Below are 21,558 nucleotides of genomic sequence, written 5' to 3'. Positions count from 1 at the left end.
CTTTTAATTATTTCTAGATCATTTTTTGAGTGTCCCAACAACATGAACTAACTACATTATTTAGAGCTTCAAATGTATTTATTATATATCATTCAGTTTATTGAGAATTAAAACAAGCTGCAGACAAGTTTTATGGTGAGAAGGTTTTATATAAAAGTAAAATGTCCATAATGACATGTATCATATTTAAATAATGAAAGTTGTTTATAGACGTTGGAGATCGACTTGTTTTTTTTTTCAGTGTAGTCCTGTTTCTCTGACTGTGACTAACTGGATGTGCTCTCTTCATCCTCTGACATGGGAGCTGGCTTGGAGCTCGTCTGCCTGGCGCTGGTTGACAGTTGCCTTTTGCATCTCTGCTTCTGTCTCCTTGAACCCCAGTGGGCCTCAGCAGATGGCCGCTCACACTGAGCCTGGTTCTGCTGGAGGTTTCTTCTTGTTCAAAGGGAGTTTTTCCTCTCCACTGTCGCTACAAGCATGCTTAGTGTGAGGGATTGCATTCTAGTCAATGAGTCGATGCAATCAACTGGTTTTCCTCAGATAAAAAACTTTGAATAAATCTGACTGGATGATCTGATTAACTGTAAAGTGCCTTGAGATGACATGTGTTGTGAATTGGTGCTATAGAAATAAACTGAATTGAATTGAAAGTTCAGCTTGATTACTAACCAAGGATTAAAACATTATATTTAATCCTAATTAGAGGGTTTCTGTCATTGGACAACAGCCTGAAACTGTAATAAACACTTTAGCTTTTAGCTCCTGCAGATATTATTGATCTGCATTGTGTTAGACTGCTAATAAAAGTAGAGTTAAACCGCCTCTGCGACCTTGTCCTGGATAAGCAGAAGTACGGGTGAAAGTGAGATGGTAAAACCTGAGGGATCAGTTGAAATACTTGGACAGGCCCAATAAAGCTGAACATCTCCCACAGCTGCAGCTCCATGACTCCATTGGATTAATAAAAGAAACCTGGAACAGTCTGACACTTTTACAGATTAATGTATAAATATAGGCCAACAGCATATGAAATACAAAACTCTGATTGGTAACTAATGCTTTCTTTTAATTTATTTGTTCACCAACATTTGATAGAAATGTGCACGTATAATTACATATGTAATTTCCCTCCAAATGCAAGAAGAACGCTTGCTTTAAATGCTTCCTGCTGTAACAGCATAGAGAGACGCTGTCTGCTGTGCTGCATCATCTGAGCTGCAGATTTTTTATTGTAAGGCCTTTGTGAATTAGGGTGATGCACCAACAATGTCTGTTCTAAAGTAGACTCTATTTGTATGTTTTATTTATGGGTTGGACCATATAAAAAGGGCAGAGAGAGATGGGGGACATACAGTAAAGGCCTGGGCTCCTTCAAGGCCCCCATCTAATCCTGGTCCCGATGCTCCCCTCAGCTGCAGCATTATGTCCAGTTACAGTAATTGTGCGTCTGGTTTGTTGTCTGGCCTGTACTTGTACATAAGAAGCAGACAAAGCAGTGATTTGTGGCGTTGGGTCTCCTCCCCGGGAGATAACCCCACCTTTGAGCTGGAGGTCTTGAACATGACGGGGCTGCGACTGGCAGTGAGTCAGAAGGAAAGACTGTAAAACACAGTGGAGCAGCAGGAAGGGGCTCTCTGGCTCTGTTTGGACTGCGTCCCGTCTGTCATCTATCCTTTCTAATGGCATGCTACCTGTTGGGTCTGCAGGGGCACAGGTAGTTATAGAGGCTCAGGTAGTTTCTCTTAAATACATTTCTGTCCTTTTTAATATGAGCAGGGTGACTGTCCCCCTGTCATCTCTGCTGGAGCACACATACATTAGAGCTTTTCTTTTCTCTTTAAAATATTGCTTCCCTGTCTCACAGGCTCTTTATTGCTGCCTTGATAGCAGAGATTTATAATAAATGACAGTAACCTCTGATTATCCTGTGGGACAATCTTTCCCTGGTGCTCAGTTTAATATCTCTTCTTCAGACAGGATGTTTAACATTTTATTGGTAAGACACTCAAAGTTCTGCTTTCTGGCTTTTACATTTTGTTTGACTCTGTTTATTCACTCAGTGAAAACAAAGTTATTTATTTTTTACTGTTTGTCTGGCAGAGTTTAAATGAAGGCTATTAATGTGTCGAGCCTTTTATGAAGACCTTACTTTCTAAATCTGTTCACCATGTAAAAAAGAAGAGTTTTGTATGAGTTTAACATAGAAAAGGTTGAGGTTGGGATATGCTGGTGGAGCTTCTCAGTCATCCAGGTCAAGGCTTTGTTCTTAGTCCGCTCTATAAAGCCTCGAACTCAACACTATTTCTGACATTTTAAATTGAAAAAGCTTCCTGGATGGAAAGCAAAACGTCTTCAAACTTGGAAACAAAGTCCAGTGGATTGTTTTTTTAATTTTTTTTAGTGTTTTCAGTACCGTTGCGTTAGCATCAGAATGGAGCCCTGCTGAACTTCGCCTGTGATTCTGACCATTTAGATTTTAGCCAGCAGGAATCTTATCTTTTTAAATTAAGGTAAAAAAAAACTATTTACATCTCAGGAAAAATTAATATTTACATTTCTAGAATAAAATAAAATATTTTTATTCTGCTTCTGATGAGGTTATTTGTTGAAATACAAAGAAAATTGGCTTTAACATGATATAGAGATTAGTTCTACAGACACAACATAGTGATGTTTTTAAGATGACTCTGTTTCGTTCTTTGCAAATAATCGAGAACACTTTAGTGTAGAATATCTATCCATCCATTTTCTATCCCACTCCTCTACCTGAGGCTTTAAACGAAAAAAAAGGAATATTTTAAAATTAATATTAAGCTGGTTAACTTTAAACTGTAGCTATTGAAGTATTTATGTCCTTAATATAGAATGTTATACCTTTAGAAAATATCTCTTTATATCAACAGCTCTGTTTTAAATCAACTTTGATCATTAAAATTGTTTCAGAGAAACAGAGAAAGAAGAAGCAGTAAAGGTCTGAGGACCTCTGAGGCCTACGGGGCCCCTGTTCTCCCACCAGCCTATGCAGAACCCCTGTTTCCCCACCAGCCTATGCAGGGCCCCTGTTCCCCCCCAGCCTATGCAGAGCCCCTGTTCCCCCACCAGCCTATGCAGAGCCCCTGTTCCCCCACCAGCCTATGCAGAGCCCCTGTTCCCCCACCAGCCTATGCAGGGCCCCTGTTCCCCCACCAGCCTACGCAGAGCCCTTGTTCCCCCACCAGCCTATGCAGGGCCCCTGTTCCCCCACCAGCCTATGCAGAGCCCTTGTTCCCCTCCCAGCCTATGCAGAGCCCCTGTTCCCCCCCCAGCCTATGCAGAGCCCCTGTTCCCCCACCAGCCTATGCAGGGCCCCTGTTCCCCCACCAGCCTATGCAGAGCCCTTGTTCCCCCACCAGCCTATACAGGGCCCCTGTTCCCCCCCAGCCTATGCAGAGCCCCCACCAGCCTATGCAGGGCCCCTGTTCCCCCCCCAGCCTATGCAGAGCCCCTGTTCCCCCACCAGCCTATGCAGGGCCCCTGTTCCCCCACCAGCCTACGCAGAGCCCTTGTTCCCCCACCAGCCTATGCAGGGCCCCTGTTCCCCCACCAGCCTATGCAGAGCCCTTGTTCCCCCACCAGCCTATGCAGAGCCCCTGTTCCCCCCCCAGCCTATGCAGAGCCCCTGTTCCCCCACCAGCCTATGCAGGGCCCCTGTTCCCCCACCAGCCTATGCAGAGCCCTTGTTCCCCCACCAGCCTATACAGGGCCCCTGTTCCCCCCCAGCCTATGCAGAGCCCCCACCAGCCTATGCAGGGCCCCTGTTCCCCCACCAGCCTATGCAGGGCCCCTGTTCCCCCACCAGCCTATACAGGGCCCCTGGTCCCCCACCAGCCTATGCAGAGCCCCTGTTCCCACTCCTGGGGGACAGCATTTCTAGTCAATTAATCAGATTGATTCCTTTATATTTTTGGTTTTCTAAGCGATAATGGAAGCATAAGAACCTTTAAACTTTTGGCATCAACATTTTTTTTACATTAAGCTCACATTTCTGTAATAGTTTTTGGGTCTGGTTTAATATTTTAATCTTAAATTCATGTTTTCATTAGCTGAAAATTAATATAAATTACTTTAAAATATCAGTTTTAAACGTGTTTCTCTTCAATACGGAGTTACGGAAATGAAAATTTCAGGGATCTTTATTTTGATATATCTGCAGAAGATTATTAAGCCTTTTTGGTAAACTATTGAAATAAAGCAGTAAATTACTAACATTAGCTTCACTTAAAAGTTATGAAGCGGGAATATTTTAATCTTCTGATTTATAACACAATGAAAGTCTTTTGCTGTTGTTTTATTCCCGGTTTGTTTTAGCTGATGAGAACTGAAGGACTTTAGCAGATGTTTCTGGGACATTTTAAAACCTAATTTAAATCATGAGGGGCAAATAAAACGTCCAGATCTGCTTCTGTTCTCCTCTTTAGCTGCTCTAAAGCCGTTTCTCTCCATCGGCCTCAGACATAAAGGCCTTGAGCTCCGAGCTGCAGATTTCTGCCACCTTCCTTCTAATTAAGCAGCACCGGGTTCAATGTGCTGATCTGCAGGATTCCTCCCATTTCTCTGTGGGAAGTTTCTGAGCTCCCAGATGGTTTCTCTCCTTTTTTCTTTTAGGAATGTGATGCTTTGTCACTAAATGACTGAGCTGTAATAATAATAATGGGAAGCTTTGTTGTGACGCCTTTGGGTTCAGCTGTTTACTCAGACTGAACAAGATTCATTCAGCTTTGCAGCTTTTTATTCCCTATGATCATTTTAACCGCTAGAACTAAACTAACACTAATTGTAATCACCTCTTAGTTATGACTTTAGTGGCTTTAAAGCAGTTAAACTGTGCAATTATAATGATTGTGTAACCGCAATGTTTATACAGTTTTTTTTTTTTTTATTGTGTCGTTTTACAAACAGCAGAGTATTTATGTGAAAAATCAACATGAAATTTATCAGTAACTGTAAAGTAGAAAGGGAGGTCAGCCTTAATGGGAATATTGACGGAGATGCAATGAATGGGTTAAGGTCAGAGTTATGTTAGAGTGGCCTAGTCAAAGTTCAGCCCTAAATCTGAACCTAAATGAGAATCTGAAGAAAACCTGAGGTGTTCATAGATGTTAAAAACAGAGAAACCTCAAAGAGCTGCAGCATAAGGAGGTTCTACCAAGTTATTAAATCCAATCCGCTCTGAAACCATGAATCATTTTCCTTAAGCCAGGCTTACACTCAACGATTATTGCCCTTTTCAGGAAGACTTTCCAGTTGTGAGAGATTTTTTGTATCGGGCCAACCTTCGGCCTGATCGTGCTTCATGTAATGTATGGGGGGTAACAAGGGGCGATCAGCCTCTCACGACCAATTCCCGTTCAGTAATCCTGAGGTCGGGGGAAAATCAAACCTGTGAGGAGGTCGTGGGCAAATCGCTCAGTGCGCAAACAAGGATTCTTCTTCTTAAATGAAAACACAGAAGGGTGCGAGTGAAATGCAGTTCTTTCTGTAAAATTAACAGACCGTAGTAGCCACGTTTGCTCAGCCATGTCTTTGTCCAAAAACGTCTTCGCCTTTTCTTTTTAGGGCTTTTTTAGCCTTTTTCTTTTTAGCGCAAAATCGCACAAATTGCCAAGGCAGCACATTTCACTCTAGTGAGCTTCATATTCCTCTTCTACTCTTTTGGCTTCCGGATAGACGAGTCCGAGTAGCGCCATCTCACTGCAGAGCTGAGTCCACCTGGTTTTTAGATGTACAGTGTGAGCAGGTAGATCGCATTTAAGCGTCGGGCCACACAGTGTGAGAACATACATGGTGAGCAGTGAACTTTTAAACCCTGCGGATTCATCGCACAGTGTGAGCTAGGGGTGGAACGGTTCACAAGATTCACGGTTTGGTTCGGTTCACGGTTACGTGGTCACGGTTTTCAGTTCGGTATATGTTGATATGTTGTTAGGAAGATCTATTATGTCTTTTATAGTACGGTATAACACGTGTTGCTTGCACACTGTTGCACTTTTATCCACAACTTTCTTTCCGCCGTCATCGTAGGTCACTCTAGATGCAAAGTGGTCCCATACAGCAGACCTATAAAGTGCTGCTGGCACGTCTTCCAACTCCTGTTCTTTCCCACTCGCCATACCCACACAATTCTCCACAACAACTGATTTTTTCCTGCTACACCCGGCTACGCTGCTTCGCTTCTTCTTCTTCTTGTTTACTACTGGTAGTTGGCTTTGGTCGCAGTACCGCCACCTTCTGCTCTGGAGTGTAAACGCTTCGCCTATGAGAAAAAGGAGCAGCGCATGAACCGAACGCAACACACGCGAACCGAACCGAGACAGTCGAACCGAATGGTTCGGACGGTTTTCATAAATCATTCCATCCCTAGTGTGAGCTGTAGCTGCGTGAGATGATTGAAAAATGGCCCAGTGTATGCCTGGCTTTCCTCATTACAGGAGTTATTTTCTTATCCCTGATATTTCTAGATGCAGTTTAATTTTTTTTAAAGCTTCATTAATTTTTTTGCAGTTGGTTTTGCATTCTTCACCTTCAAAGTGTTCAAAGATTTTAATCACAGAGAAATTAACACTTTAGTGAAAAAAATCTGTGCATAAAATATTTACTGAGGAGAACAGATTTTCAGAACCAGCTGGATGGAAACTGTAAACTAGAGAAGATCAGTACATCTTTCTGATTTGTTGCTCTTTTTTTCTTCTTTTTTACCTAAAGCCATATTTCTGTTTTCTTACCAACCTGGGATGACGCTGTAGCTGGACTGCAGTTGGGGGCCGTTCGTGTAAAAGGTCAGGGTTCCAGCATCTCCTTGGTTTCCTCCTGGTTTTTCTGGGATAGCTGGACCAGGAACCAGTCGGATCTTCAGAGGTTTAGAGCGTCCTTCTTTGGTCCGAGTGACGCCTGCAGGTCAATGCAGGGTTAATTTTATTTAGTTTTATTTAGCTCCTATTTCTACAGATTCTAACAGTACGTTTCTGTGGATTGTTTTAGTTGATCTAACTCATAAACGGTACATCAGGCATGCAATAACAAGACCAGTCTCACCCTGCCCGTCCCTCCTTCTCTTCCCTTTGCGTCTCTCTCCTTCGTGGTTTCGATGTCTCCCCCCAGCCTGAACGTCGGGGAGGATCAGGACCCCCAGGAGCCCCAAAGCGGCCCACACCAGCCACCACCTCATTCCTGCAGAGCGCCACAGATTAAAGCTCAGCTCTACTATACTCGCTACTATTCTATCTACTGCATCAGTACCTGAAAAGCAAACACAATCTGAACCGTCAGAAGTTTTTTTACCTGCAGCAGCTTCTCAGAAAAAGGAGAGCAGTGGCGCTCCTGGCCCTCATATAGCTCTGCTGTGCTCCCTAATGGCCGGTTCCTTGGCAGAGTGTGTGTTTAATGACTGGTCTGAAGCAGCGGACCTATCATTATTAAAGCAGAGAGATCTGAGGCTAACAGACACCTTCACTGAGCTGATTGTCTGATCGCAGCAGGATCAGCAGCTCTTTCTGTCTAAAGCTGTAATAAAGCTGCTGCTGTTAAATCATCCGAGCCTCTGATTCAGGTCCAGCTTCAGACGTTTAGAAAAGCTGCTTGGAAAGAAAGCTTCAAACAGAGTTTTAGGCAGGGCGCCTCTTTGTATGATTTTCTCTCTGATTTATTAACCAGATTCATCAATCCATACATAGTCAGGTGTAGTTTTTGATCCATACCACTAGAGGTCAGTACCTCTCATATCCAGCTGCTCTGAAACCAAGTTAAAGTTGATTGACATACAGTGGCATAGCTGGACTTTTAAAAGAGGGATGGCGAGGTATTATTTGAAGATTGGGGCGATATATAAAGGGTTCAATTGCTCTACAAGCAATAATCTTTTTCCGTAAAATGTATATTGATTAAATTTAAGCTGTTTATCTTCCAAAATGTATACAATAATGTACTCTACAAATCCAGTAGTAAACAAAAACTGGAGGTAAATTTCGACCTGCCAAAAACAAGGCAGGACAAGCAGTGGTGAGCATTTAAATGTTTACCACAGGAAGAAGAATAGAACAACCAAACAGAAAAATATACAGCCCTTTAAAACTGACTAACGTTGACCACTGCCAGGAGATATGACAACACCAAGCTCACAAAAACAATCAGAACAGCAAAATTCGACAATTCTGGTGAGATGAAGCAAAATGTTATTCCATATTTAGGGAATATGCACTCCTTGATTCAACACTGAGTATGGCCAGATGACTTGATCTACCATCTGCCATTGTTGTCCTAAGGTGGGTTTTTATTAATTTAAGTGCAGAGAAGCAGTGTTAACTGGAATCATAACAGGAATTTTAGTCAGCCTAAAAAGTTCTTGGAAAACCTCTTTATAAGTTTCTAACAACACAACAAACTCAAGTAGAAAAGTTGGTCTCTCTCCACTTTTCTCCCTTCTTTAAAGAAGCCGTCTCGTTTAATGAACCTCATGCTTAAGGTCTTCTAAATCTGACTTAAATGTTTTCCTGAAAGCTAGCAGAGGCTCCTCTTTTAGGAATGATGGGCTTGTAGGGTCAGAGACTGCACTCCTTCCATTATCTCACAGTTCTTTTTGGAAAATCACCTCTATTTCTGCTTTAAGACGATCAAGTACCTGAAAGAAAATATTTCTATTGAGCTCTTCATTATTTTCAAACTCACAGAGCCTCTGTCCAGCTAATTACATGTGAGTCCAGAAATTTGGAATTGGTCTTTGGTCGTCTTTTGTTTTGTGCTTCAGTGACAATAACGCAGTGGTGCGCAAGTTCTTCAGTCTCCTTCCATAATTCACCAAGTGTACTATATCACTTCTGTAGCTTTTTAACGTGTCTTTAAGGGAACGAACCAGACCTATTGCTCTCCCCAGATAAAGACTTCTGGATTGGAGCATGTCAGACAGGATTTCCACGTCCCCAAACTCTTCACAAAAAGTAAACAAAAGTTCTATAAACTGTAGCTTAATTTTGGCTAAAAGACCCTTTGCTTTATTTTCCTGTCTCCACTATTCTTCTCTGGTGAAATGTTTTGCCAGATCCTTAAAATAGCTGGAAGCCTGTCTCTCATAGTTCACCATGCCATCCTGCAAGCCCACCTAACATCTGAAAGTCCTTGAAGTTCCCTAGGCTTTTCATATGGGTACATTACTTTTTGAAAATCAATCCACTTTATTTGGACAGCAGGAGCAGACATGAGAGTAGTTATTGAAGTAGTAATACTCCTAGGTAATACTAAGCACAAGCGCTGTGGTGCAATGTCTCCCTTACTTCCTCTTAAAACATTTTGATTAAATTAGTACCAATAAACGTTCATACCAGCAGAGGAAACGCTTTTCATTGATCCTGTGTGTCGCTGTCGCATTTTGTGCATGCAGGAACTGCATGTCAGCTTAACCAATTAAGAGGATGCTTGAGGATGCATTCAATTAGGCTGGGAAATTGTCGGTAAAATTCAAACGGTGTAATTTTTTCTGTGGGGTGGCAACAGGGGTGGCAAGGATTTCTTCTGGGGTGGCCTTTGCCACCCCAAGTATCCCTCTGGCTCCGCCACTGTTGACATAATGTCCAGTTAACCATTGTATCGTCATGAAACTGGGTCAGACACATTTCATCTCTTTGTTGATTAAAATAACACCAACTGTTGGGTTCTACAGCCAAAATCTTGTTTTTCATCAGGTTTTAAATATTTGTTTTAGGCCTCTCAAAAAAAATTGTGAAAAAAATGTTTAAACCAAATGTTTCTTAAATTGGACAATGTTACAGAAATCTTCATGAACCCTTTGCAACCACAGCCAGAGGTTTATAACTACTCCTCCGAACAATCACTGACATGTACAGGCCACGCCCCTTTTAAAAACCCATTTTAAAAGGCCACACCCACTGATGGACCAGATGGAAACTTCAAAAAGTGATCAACTGCTGTCAGATTCCCTGAATGGCTTTAAAATCTAATCTCTGTAATTGTATGTAATCCCATTTAGTTGTTTTTGGTTTTGTTTTTTGTATAATCCCATCTGGTAATTTAAAGGGCAATTAAATTAAATGATATTCTGCTCCATCTCCCTGCTACTGCCCTGAATGTAGCTCTCTATCGAGTATCAGAGTCCCGCTCTCAGAATAATCGCAGTCCGTAGAGAAGCTGCACAAATTACCCGCATGCTGCCATCTTTAGCTCCATCTCTAGATTATAGATCACCTTCATCAGAGATGATGAAGGTTCTAACAGATGCAGGTCTGCTCTGCTGGGTTTAATGGCTCCTGCTTAGAAATGTGGTTTTAAGCATCTGAACCTTCATGTTTCAGACAGATTAATGGAGCCATTGTTCATCACTCATCCTAAGGATGTAATTATATCTCCATACAGGCTGGTTGTTTTCACCTTGTGGTATTTAAGGTTTGTTTGGTTTGCTTAGTTTCCTCTGCTGTGTCCAAGTTCTGGTACCGCGCTGAACTTTTACCCTGGCTGCCTTTTTTCTGCTGTCTGGATTGAGCTGATTTCTGAGCAGAAGTCATGGGTTCTTCTCTTCTTTCCAGATCATTTTGATATGAAGCTTTTCTCTCTTTCCTCAACAGCTTCTACATGAAAACAGAACCTGTTTACTTTGTCATTTTACCTAAACAGGTTAGATTATTGCCATGATGATGGTCTGAGAGGGAGTGGAGTCTCTTTGAGCTGCTTCATTGATCAGTTTCAGATCTAGAAACTAAAGCTGTTCATATGTTTGGTAATATTCTCTGATAAAAAGCAGTCAAACGGTTCCCTGATATGATTAGTAGGAAAGAAAAGTCAGAAAGTTCAACAGTGGTCCAGATCTGGATGGACACAACGATTCTTTAAAGTAAGAATAAAATCTCCTTAATATCCAGTCAGATTTTTCTAAAGGTTTTAATTTCTTATTTCTTTATTCATCTATTTAAACCTGAAGCTTCACACGGCTTCTTTTAACATTAACAGGCTTTCTCTGCATGTGAAGTTTACTGGATCTCTGGGTGCAGACCCAGAACTGACCTGCAGATCCACGGGCTAAAGGTCTGAACACAGACCCACCCCTCTTCCACCCCCCTCAGCTCTGTCCAATAGGAATCCAGGGATAAATGGGAGACAAAGGGAGAAAATCAGTGCAACACAGGGGAGGGAGGGGGGGAGGACGGAAAATATTCAGCAGCCCAGTTCCTGGATGATCAGGCTCAGATGGAGAAGCAGCAAACAGAGTTCTGGTCCAAAGATTTGGTTCTCTTTTCTTCAGATGATCCAGAATAATTTCAACATCTCACAGCTTCCATGTTCAATGAAACAGAAAATCCTTTCTTAGAAACATCTCCTTATTTCTCACCTAAAGGCATCCAGAACCAAATAAAATAAAAACAACAACACAGAACTACAGATAACTAAAGAACGTGGAGCCAGTGGATAGAATGCATTTGCCTCCACAGCGCCACCATCGGGTTGTAACCAGTTTAAATTGAACTCAAAGCGTTGGTTTCTACCTAAAAACATGTTGAGAGTCTATAGAGGAACTAAGAGCTGTTCGGGTCTGTGGGGCAGCTTTAAAATGTGACACGGGATCAAAATACAGACTTTAGCTATCACTTAACTCTGGGAACATCAAGGTTCTGATGCAGCTACAGAGAAAGCAAGGTGGATGAACCAGAACTTAAACAGCAATTAATTCGATAAATCCGTCTTCAATGCAGTCAATTTACTGTAATGTCCAAATCCAAACCGCTGGGAAACACTGAACAGCACAAGGATTGAGACGACCTACTGGTACCCATTGGTCTATATGACTCATGGGTCATATAGACTCATAAAAGACTAATAAAAATCATAAAAGTTTATGATGCATCCACCCATCTTCATCCATCCACCCATTCATCCATCCATACATTCTTCCATCCATCCACCCATCTATCATCCATCCATCCACCCATTTATCCATCCATACACCCATCCATCCAACCATCTATCCATCCATCCATCCATCCATACACCCATCCATCCATCATCCATCCATCCATTGATCCATCATCCATCCATCCATCCGCCCATCTATCAATCATCCATCCATCCATCCAGCCACCCATCTATCCATCCATCCATCGATCAATACACCCATCTATCCATCCACCCATCCATCCATCCACCCATCTTCCATCCGTCCACCCATCTATCATCCATCCACCCATCCATCCAACCATCTATCCATCCATCCATCGATCCATCCATCCATCGATCCATCCACCCATCCATCCATCCATCCAGCCACCCATCTATCCATCCATCCATCGATCAATACACCCATCTATCCATCCATCCATCCGCCCATCCATCCATCCACCCATCTTCCATCCGTCCACCCATCTATCATCCATCCACCCATCCATCCACCCATCTATCCAACTATCCATCGATCCATCCATCCATCGATCCATCCACCCATCCATTGAGCCATCCACCCATCTATCCATCCATCGATCCATCCACCCATCTATCTATCCATCCATCGATCCATCCACCCATCTATCCATCCATCCATTGAGCCATCGATCCATCATCCATCCATCCAACCATCTATCCATCCAACCATCCATCCATTGATCCATCCATCCATTGATCCATCCACCCATCCATCCATCTATCCATCCATCGATCCATCCACCCATCTATCCATCATCCATCCATCCACCCATCTATCCATCCAACCATCCATCCATTGATCCATCCATCCATTGATCCATCCATCCACCCATCCATCCATCTATCCATCCATCGATCCATCCACCCATCCATCCATCCACCCATCTATCCATCCATCCATCCACCCATCTATCCAACTATCCATCCATCCATCCATCCATCGATCCATCCACCCATCCATTGAGCCATCCACCCATCTATCCATCCATCGATCCATCCACCCATCTATCTATCCATCCATCCATCTATCCATCCATCCATTGAGCCATCGATCCATCATGCATCCATCCAACCATCTATCCATCCAACCATCCATCCATTGATCCATCCATCCATTGATCCATCCACCCATCCATCTATCCATCCATCGATCCATCCACCCATCTATCCATCATCCATCCATCCACCCATCTATCCATCCATCCATCCATCCATCCATCCACCCATCTATCCAACCATCCATCGATCCATCCATCCATCGATCCATCCAACCATCCATTGAGCCATCCACCCATCTATCCATCCATCGATCCATCCACCCATCTATCTATCCATCCATCGATCCATCCACCCATCTATCCATCCATCCATTGAGCCATCGATCCATCATCCATCCATCCAACCATCTATCCATCCAACCATCCATCCATTGATCCATCCATCCATTGATCCATCCACCCATCCATCCATCTATCCATCCACCCATCTATCCATCATCCATCCATCCACCCATCTATCCATCCATCCATCCATCCACCCATCTATCCATCCATCCATCCACCCATCTATCCAACTATCCATCGATCCATTGAGCCATCGATCCATCATCCATCCATCTATCTATCCAACCATCCATCCATTGATCCATCCATCCATTGATCCATCGATCCATCCACCCATCCATCTATCCATCCATCGATCCATCCACCCATCTATCTATCCATCCATCGATCCATCCACCCATCTATCCATCCATCCATTGAGCCATCGATCCATCATCCATCCATCTATCTATCCAACCATCCATCCATTGATCCATCCATCCATTGATCCATCCATCCATCCATCCATCCATCTATCCATCATCCATCCACCCATCTATCCATCCATCCATCCATCCACCCATCTATCCATCCAACCATCCATCCATTGATCCATCCATCCATTGATCCATCCACCCATCCATCCATCTATCCATCCATCGATCCATCCACCCATCTATCCATCATCCATCCATCCACCCATCTATCCATCATCCATCCATCCACCCATCTATCCATCCATCCATCCATCCATACACCCATCCATCCACCCATCTATCCATCCATCTATCCATCCATCCACCCATCTATCCATCCATCCATCCACCCATCTATCCATCCATCCATCCACCCATCTATCCATCCATCCATCCATCCACCCATCTATCCATCCATCCATCCATCCACCCATCTATCCATCCATCCATCCATCCATCCACCCATCTATCCATCCATCCACCCATCTATCCATCCATCCACCCATCTATCCATCCATCCATCCACCCATCTATCCATCCATCCATCCACCCATCTATCCATCCATCCATCCACCCATCTATCCATCCATCCATCCATCCACCCATCTATCCATCCATCCATCCACCCATCTATCCATCCATCCATCCATCCACCCATCTATCCATCCATCCATCCATCCACCCATCTATCCATCCATCCATCCATCCACCCATCTATCCATCCATCCACCCATCTATCCATCCATCCATCCATCCATCCACCCACCTTCCATCCATCCAACCATCTATTCATCCAGCCCATCTTCCATCCATCCACCCATCTTCAATTCAACCAAACATCTATCCATCCATCCATCCATCCACCCATCTATCCATCCACCCATCCACCCGTCTATCCATCCATCCACCCATCCACCCATCTATCCATCCATCCATCCATCCATCTACCCATCTTCCATCCATCCAAACATCTATTCATCCATCCATCCATCCACCCGTCTAGTCATCCACCAATCTATCCATCCATCCATCCGTCCATCCATCTATCCATCCGTCCATCCATCTATCCATCCATCCATCCATCCATCCATCCATCCATCCATCCATGCATCCATCTATCCATCCATCCATCCATCCATCCAACTGTCTATTCATCCACTAATCTATCCATCCATCCGTCCATCGATCTATCCATCCATCCGTCCATCCATCTATCCATCCATCCATCCACCCATCCATCCATCCATGCATCCATCTATCCATCCATCCATCCAACCATCTATTCATCCACTAATCTATCCATCCATCCTTCCATCCATCTATCCATCCATCCGTCCAGCTATTGATCCACCCATCCATCCATCCATCCATCCAGCCGTCTATTCATCCACCAATCCATCCATCCATCCATCCATCCATCCATCCATCCATCCATCCATCCATCCATCCATTCTTTATTCATTTTTTATTTGGCGCCTCGTGGACAATTATTTCTGCTCTAATTTATTCTTCACTGATTGTAGATTCTGTAAGCCAAAGTTTTTAGATATTCTTTAAAGTTGTAAAATATATACATTTTTTTGTCTGGTGATCTGAAGGTCCACATTCCAACTTGATCAACTGACGTTGTTCCAAGATCTCAGCTGAAACTATAGGGGAGTGAGTATGTGATGTGGCTGCTCCGACGCTCTTAACTGTTTTCCTTTAAATAGTAGAACAGCCCAGTGACTCTGTATTCTACGTCTTTGTTAAAAATCCACATGTGCTCTATAAATCATTTTAATGATGACTTTGACTTGACTGTACCACTCCATCCTGCACGATCAGCTTTGTTGTTCCTGTACACTAATCTCTGAACGTCACCAGTTGGATTTTAAGTACGAGTCATGATCTCAGTGTATGAGCAGCTAATACAGAAGATTCTCACAGTATTTGGTAGTATTAGTATTAAGTATCTATAAACACCATCAAATAAACTGTGTCTATAAACCCAGTTAGCACAACTAACTGAACGCAGCTCCTCTTGGTGGGCTGACCTTCATGTTCTCTCAGTGATCAAATGCCATCAAAGAGCAGGAGTGTGCTGGAATTAGGATGCAACTGAATATGATGCTCAGAGTTTGTGTTTTGGTCTGAAATGAGGTTAAATAAATCATAAGTTTTTCTTCTTCTGTGGTCCTGCAAATGTTTAATGTTAGAGATCGACTGATAGAAGTTTTTTAATGCTGATACCTTTACTCATTACTTTGACAACAGTCTCATCCAGGGCTCTGCAACCTGCAGTTCTGACTCTTTAGATCTTTACAATGGCTCTAATAGTGGTTTAAATGATGAAGGACTAACCATTTGATTTGGATAAAGTAAAATAATAAATACCAGTCTCAGAGGTTTCAAGTTTTTAAGAATTATATTAACTGAAAGTTTACAACAGAAGAAGATAATAAGAACCGGAAATATGTTTTTCCGTCTATTAGCTTGGAAAGTATGAAACTCTGATGGATGATCAGACAGCTTGGAGAAGAATAACATTAAACTTCCTGCAGGGGAAAAGTTGGAGCTCAGAAACGTTCAGTAGGGATGAACAAACAGATTCCTGCTTAGATCAGAACGTTGTTCAGAAAGTGGCAGCTGGATCCAGTCTGAAGCATCTTGGTTTCTGTTCCCAGCTTGTTTCCTCTGAGCCATGCAGATATTTAACAGCTTTAATTTGAGGCTCCTGTAGAGCTTTAGACCAGCAGCAGTGGAGTCATGGTGTTGGAATGTAAACAGATGGAGGAAAAGCTGCTAATTATAAGCTGCTGTCACCAAATCTTTACAACTGCAGCTCTGTGAATAAATCTTCTGTAATTCCCAAACATGTCGGGATGTTTTGAGTGACTCAGAAAACCGAAACCCAGACGGACGGACAGGGGGAGGAGCTGAGGACAGACAGACACAGAGTCTACCTTACCGTTTGCTGTTAGAGCTGAAACCTTTGGTCCTCCTGGAGCTCTCAGAGAGATGTGTGTCGCTGCGCGATGACACTGAGTTTGTGTTTCTGTTTTAGAACCGATGTGTAGAGCAGAGTGGTGAGGAAGAGGAGGAGGAAGGGGGAGACAGGTCCAACATGTGTCTTCCTGCCTTGGAGAAAACGCTGCCAACCTGCTGCAGGGAATCTGAGCCGATTTAAGAGCAGAAAATAAACTGAAGGGGAGGTCACAATCAGGTCAGAGGTTCTGCAGGTCCAAACGGATCACTGAACAAAAATAATCAGAAATATAATGATGATGGAGGATTTAATGAAACTCACAATAAATCATGATCTTCACTGAGACTTTAAAGTCCTCATGTGATCAGAACCAACCTTATGCTGTTTGCTGAAACCTGGAGGTCCAATAGATCTAAGAACCTCCTGAATAAATGATGACAATCTGATCAGATGGAGGACTGACACTTATGGCTCCATAGCTGCAGTGTGTGGCGCCCCCTTCAGGCCTGAAAACACTGAGTGACTCAGTCACAGGTCGACCCACAGCTGCTGGAAATGGTCCTGAAGATCTGGCAACATGGTGGAGACCTGGACTGGGTGGAACAAGTCTCCATCAGTCTGGGTCAGTCTAGGATGGAACCACAGACATGAGATCCGTGGTTCCAGATGTTCTCAACATCTGGGTTCATTTCTGCTAAAATCAGTTCCAGTTTGTTTAACTAGGTCAGAACTGGTTTGTCTTATTTCCTTCCTCTGAGGATGATCCAGTGTCTCTGACTGTAAAGGAGATCAGAACCAGTAATTCTACAGATTTAAATGATCAAATATGAACCATCAGTCGGTTGATCTTTTCTGTTTCTGCTCTCAGCATCAATTATCTGGATCCAAATGAAGCTTCTTCCTGTTTCCTGATGATTTATCCTGAAACATTCAGTGATCCGATCTGTTTTTCCTTCTGCAGGAGAAGTTTCCCTCCATCGTGTTTCTTCCTGAAGGCTGCGGCTCAGAGGTCATGGTCCTGAATCATCCTGAGCTTCCAGGGTAAAATCCTCTCAGCCTTAAAGAAAACTGCCTCCAGAACCTGAACAGATCAGGCTCTGAACTTGTCTCTGTTTCTGGTTGCAGCTGCAGTTTCTTCATTTATTGGTCCCTGGAGGTCTCCACAGGGGGCGCTGTTATTCCAAACATCCACCTGCTGCCAAAGATCCCAGAGAGAGGTGAGATGTCCCTCTGAGGGATAAACTGTGCCTGAGGTCCTGCCACTGATCTCTATTTATTCATTGGATTGCTGATTGCCCGTTGGTAGTACGGGGTGTAGTGAAGCCACCGGCCGCCATATTGGTACTCCTTAGTTAGACCAGTGTCGGGTTCATAAATAGGTTTTTTCTTAAGAAGAACTGAAATACAGATTTATCGATACAATTCCTGTAGGAAGGAGAGACAGTTGAACCCCAGGCTCAAACATACTGTCTCCCACTGGACCTCCTCCGCAGAGTGTTTATTAACAGAACATGACGCATGGTTACAAACAGAGTGTTGTTCTGACAGAACAATTGATCAGTTCATGAAGACAGAATGCTCCATCAGAATGACAAGGCAGGATGGTCTCCTGACTGAATCATGAGACAGGAGTGGAGCATCCCCTTGCAAAAATGTTTCATAAGCACACATTAATTTTATAATCATCTTTGAATAATCCTAACAACCAGTCTCAAAGTAAACAATATGTGTGCTACAGCATCGAACAAATGATTTTCTCATTTTCAGGGGCTTAAGGCTTTAAAAAAGAAGTTTCATAGCCTAAATAGATTATAGTAATTTTATGATAAAAAAATAGGCCCATCACATTGCATAGTCATTATGAATTCAATAAAGTCTATAAATCATGTAATATAACATATTACACAAATCCATCACAACAACATTGGTGTGTTAATGGAGCATAATAATACAGATGTGCCAAAAGTGCTAAATTGATGATATACATTTAATAAACATTTATTGATTACATTGTTATGTTAATTACATGTTACATATATCCCTCTCCAGGCAGATGTTGCAGATTTGCAACAGCTAAATGCCACTTAGCTAATTACTCCACACCCATAGTTTAAGAGCTTTTGTTACTCAGAAGTACAACAAAAGGACTTAGTTGTGCATTTGCAACAAACAGTTTCTCTCCAGCCAGCAGATAGCACTGCTGACTATCTTTATACATGACTAAGTCCTTGGTGTCACTGAAATAGATTTTCTAAGCACGAATTCCAAGTAAGTCTCACTACCAATTTCCATTCTTTTGAAATCAATACTACATAAGATGAATCATGAATGTGTATAGATATGACACATGCCAATTAGTAGATTTTATCTCCTCTGGGGTTTTCACCAAAGGCATCTCGATTTCAATGTTGTGGATTAGCAATGTGTGCCCAAACAGGAACCAATGGATGCTACATGCTTTATCTACTAGTTTGCCTATATTCCGAGCAACAGTTTAACAGAAACGGCCTTCTCAAGAGGTTTTAAGATGTCGGTGGAGAAAAAGTTTGAGAAAAAGTTGTCTCTAATTTTGTGAGAATTTTGTTTTGGGAAATGTTTTTTTGTGACATTCAAATTAAGTTAACGTTCATATCAGATTCAGTCTTCAGTGTTAATTTACCACTACGGGCCACTGTTGTAAATCTGCAACATCCCAGAATTCATTGCATGTGAAGGTCTCTCTCTCAAAAAAAAGTCTGAATTGTATATTACTTCCCCAATATGATCATTTTCTCTAAATATCAGATTTTTTCTGCAACTACAACTAAATTTGAGCCTGTGAGGGATAATTTCAAGATTTCACATAAAGACTGAATTGCATGTCTGTTAATACTATGGTATTTTCCTATTTACAAATTATGCAAGAATGACGGCATGTACTTTTATGCTGTGTCTGTGCATTAGCCTTTAAAAATGTTGCTTTTTCAAATGAGAAATACAACAAACACTACAAAAACAACAGCGTGGTCCACTTAATTCAGAATTAGTACATTGACATTTCACAGTGAATTACTTTCTATTTTCTAACGTTAGACCCAATGTCGATGGCTAACTCAGTCGATATCTTCGAGTCAATCAAAGATAGCCAGAATAATGTTAATCTACATACCATACTATAAGATACATCAGTGTATTTATAGATTTTCTTGGTTAGTTCATCCACTGACTGTGAAATTACCGGAGAATTGTCTACCAACAGCAAATCACTTGTTTTTGAAGCCAAATGCTACACAGGTAGGCATTTTACTGTGCATCTCAATGGGAATGGGGAGTACCAATATGGCAGCCGGTGGCTTCACTTTTTTCAGGCTATCAGGAATCCAATGAATAAATAGAGATCATTGGGCCCTGTTGTCATACAGCCTCTAATAATCCTGGATTATTAGATCTAATCTGATTGGCTCAGAGCACAGAGGTCAGCAGCTAAACCAGCTGTTCTCAGATTAGACAGTTTGATTGTTTCTGTTCAGTCAGTTTTGAACTGAAGGCTTAAAATCAGGATTATAGAAGTTTGTTGTTTTAATGAAAAATAATTGTGTTTTTAAAAGCAGCAGATAAATTAGGCAGATGTCATGAATAATTTCCCTAATTTTACTGATTCTTTATGGAGATGTTTGGTTCCAGTATCTGAAACTGCTGTTTCAGAGGAAACAAGTTTTTGTGACAACTTAAAAAAGACTAAATTTAGGCTTTCTATCTAAATACATTAAACTGTAAATGTTCATTAAATTTTTTTCTCTTAGACATTGGAGTGCTGCATTTGAATGTTATACCATGTTAAATTGGTGAGTAGTTGTGGTGTAAGTTTTTAACCTGTCAAGTTTGTTTTTTATTTTTTGCATTACAATTTATATTTTTACAAGCAGTGAGTTCATTATCTGACGCATGCATACAGTATACGCACCAGGAACCTGTAAACTTACTCAATTACAAAAAAACATTTAAAAAACAAACATGTTTCATCTATATACAAAAATGAATATTAGGAACTATATTTATCAAACATTATACTGGGCAAGTAAAAATGTTTCTGGGCAAAGGAAATGTGAAAGCCACTTGCCAGAAGGGCATTGTCAAAGTCTGAATGTTTAAAAACTCTTTTTTTCCACTAAATGTGTAGAACTGTGTGACATAGACACATGACAGAAACAGTTTCTAGAGGTTGGTGGTTTTTTGTTTGTGTGCAGCGTTGCAGCTGTTCCCCACCTGGCCTGCAGGAGGCGCTGCTGCTGAGGCCTTTCAGAGCCTGCTGAGGATTCTGGGACCTGAAGCGGCCATTGAATCGATCATCAGAGCCGTGAGCCTTTCTGAAGACGCTGAATTGAGTGGGTAGAAGATCCAGAAGGTCTGATCTGGACTCTGGACCCATCATTGGAGGCTCAATCAGAACTTTATTTTTCCTCTCTTGGATGAGACAAAACTATAAAATAAAAGATTTCAGTGGAAATCAGCAGACAGCTGCTGGGCCCTTATATCCTCACAGAGTTTCTGTTGTTTTTATTTCCACACTCCAAGGTTTCAGGAGTCTGCAGGAATCACAGCGCTGAACCAAGAGCCTCAGCAGCATGAAGCCACAGGATCATGGGTCCTGCAGCTTCAGGCTGCTTTGACTTCATGCTTGGTGTTTTGCTCTCTGACCTGAACCTGTCAGCAGTGGGACATTATATAGACAGGCGTCTATATTCCTAATCACATCCAGTCAGATAAATGCACCACAGCTGGACTCCATCTAAACTGTAGAAACATGGAAGGATGATCAGTGGAGACAGTCTGAACCTCAGCTGAGTTTAGAGCTTTATGT

General features: G+C 42.2%; 2 protein-coding genes across 5 annotated transcripts in view; one reads left to right on the top strand and one right to left on the bottom strand.

Moving 5' to 3' along the window:
* ecm2 (extracellular matrix protein 2, female organ and adipocyte specific) overlaps positions 1–16,968 on the bottom strand; it is a 28,365-nt gene extending 11,397 nt beyond the window's left edge. Inside the window, exons 1-3 of one of the 4 annotated variants that reach the window (XM_038272016.1) lie at positions 16,701–16,968; positions 7,072–7,206; positions 6,766–6,927 (exon numbers count right to left, since the gene is read on the bottom strand). In XM_038272016.1, coding sequence (XP_038127944.1) covers positions 6,766–6,927; positions 7,072–7,204 — 295 coding nt within the window. In that variant the 5' untranslated portion in view covers positions 7,205–7,206; positions 16,701–16,968. Of the gene's footprint in view, positions 1–6,765; positions 6,928–7,071; positions 7,207–7,317; positions 7,467–16,700 lie in introns of those variants that run through there. The other 3 variants (XM_038272018.1, XM_038272019.1, XM_038272017.1) reach the window with 3 other exon arrangements.
* Positions 16,969–17,280: 312 nt separating this feature from the next.
* LOC119774496 (centromere protein P-like) lies at positions 17,281–21,237 on the top strand. Its single transcript, XM_038272025.1, has 4 exons — positions 17,281–17,340; positions 17,680–17,759; positions 17,844–17,935; positions 20,945–21,237. Exons 1-4 carry the CDS (start codon positions 17,296–17,298, stop codon positions 21,088–21,090), a joined length of 363 nt encoding a protein of 120 aa, XP_038127953.1. The 5' UTR covers positions 17,281–17,295; the 3' UTR covers positions 21,091–21,237.
* The last annotated feature ends 321 nt before the right edge of the window (positions 21,238–21,558 follow it).

The sequence above is a fragment of the Cyprinodon tularosa genome, unplaced genomic scaffold (assembly GCF_016077235.1).
Source record: "Cyprinodon tularosa strain WSP-4 unplaced genomic scaffold, ASM1607723v1 ctg814, whole genome shotgun sequence".
Lineage (NCBI taxonomy): Eukaryota > Metazoa > Chordata > Actinopteri > Cyprinodontiformes > Cyprinodontidae > Cyprinodon > Cyprinodon tularosa.
Note: the sequence above shows the minus strand (reverse complement) of the source record. Positions and strands in the feature narration are given on the sequence as shown.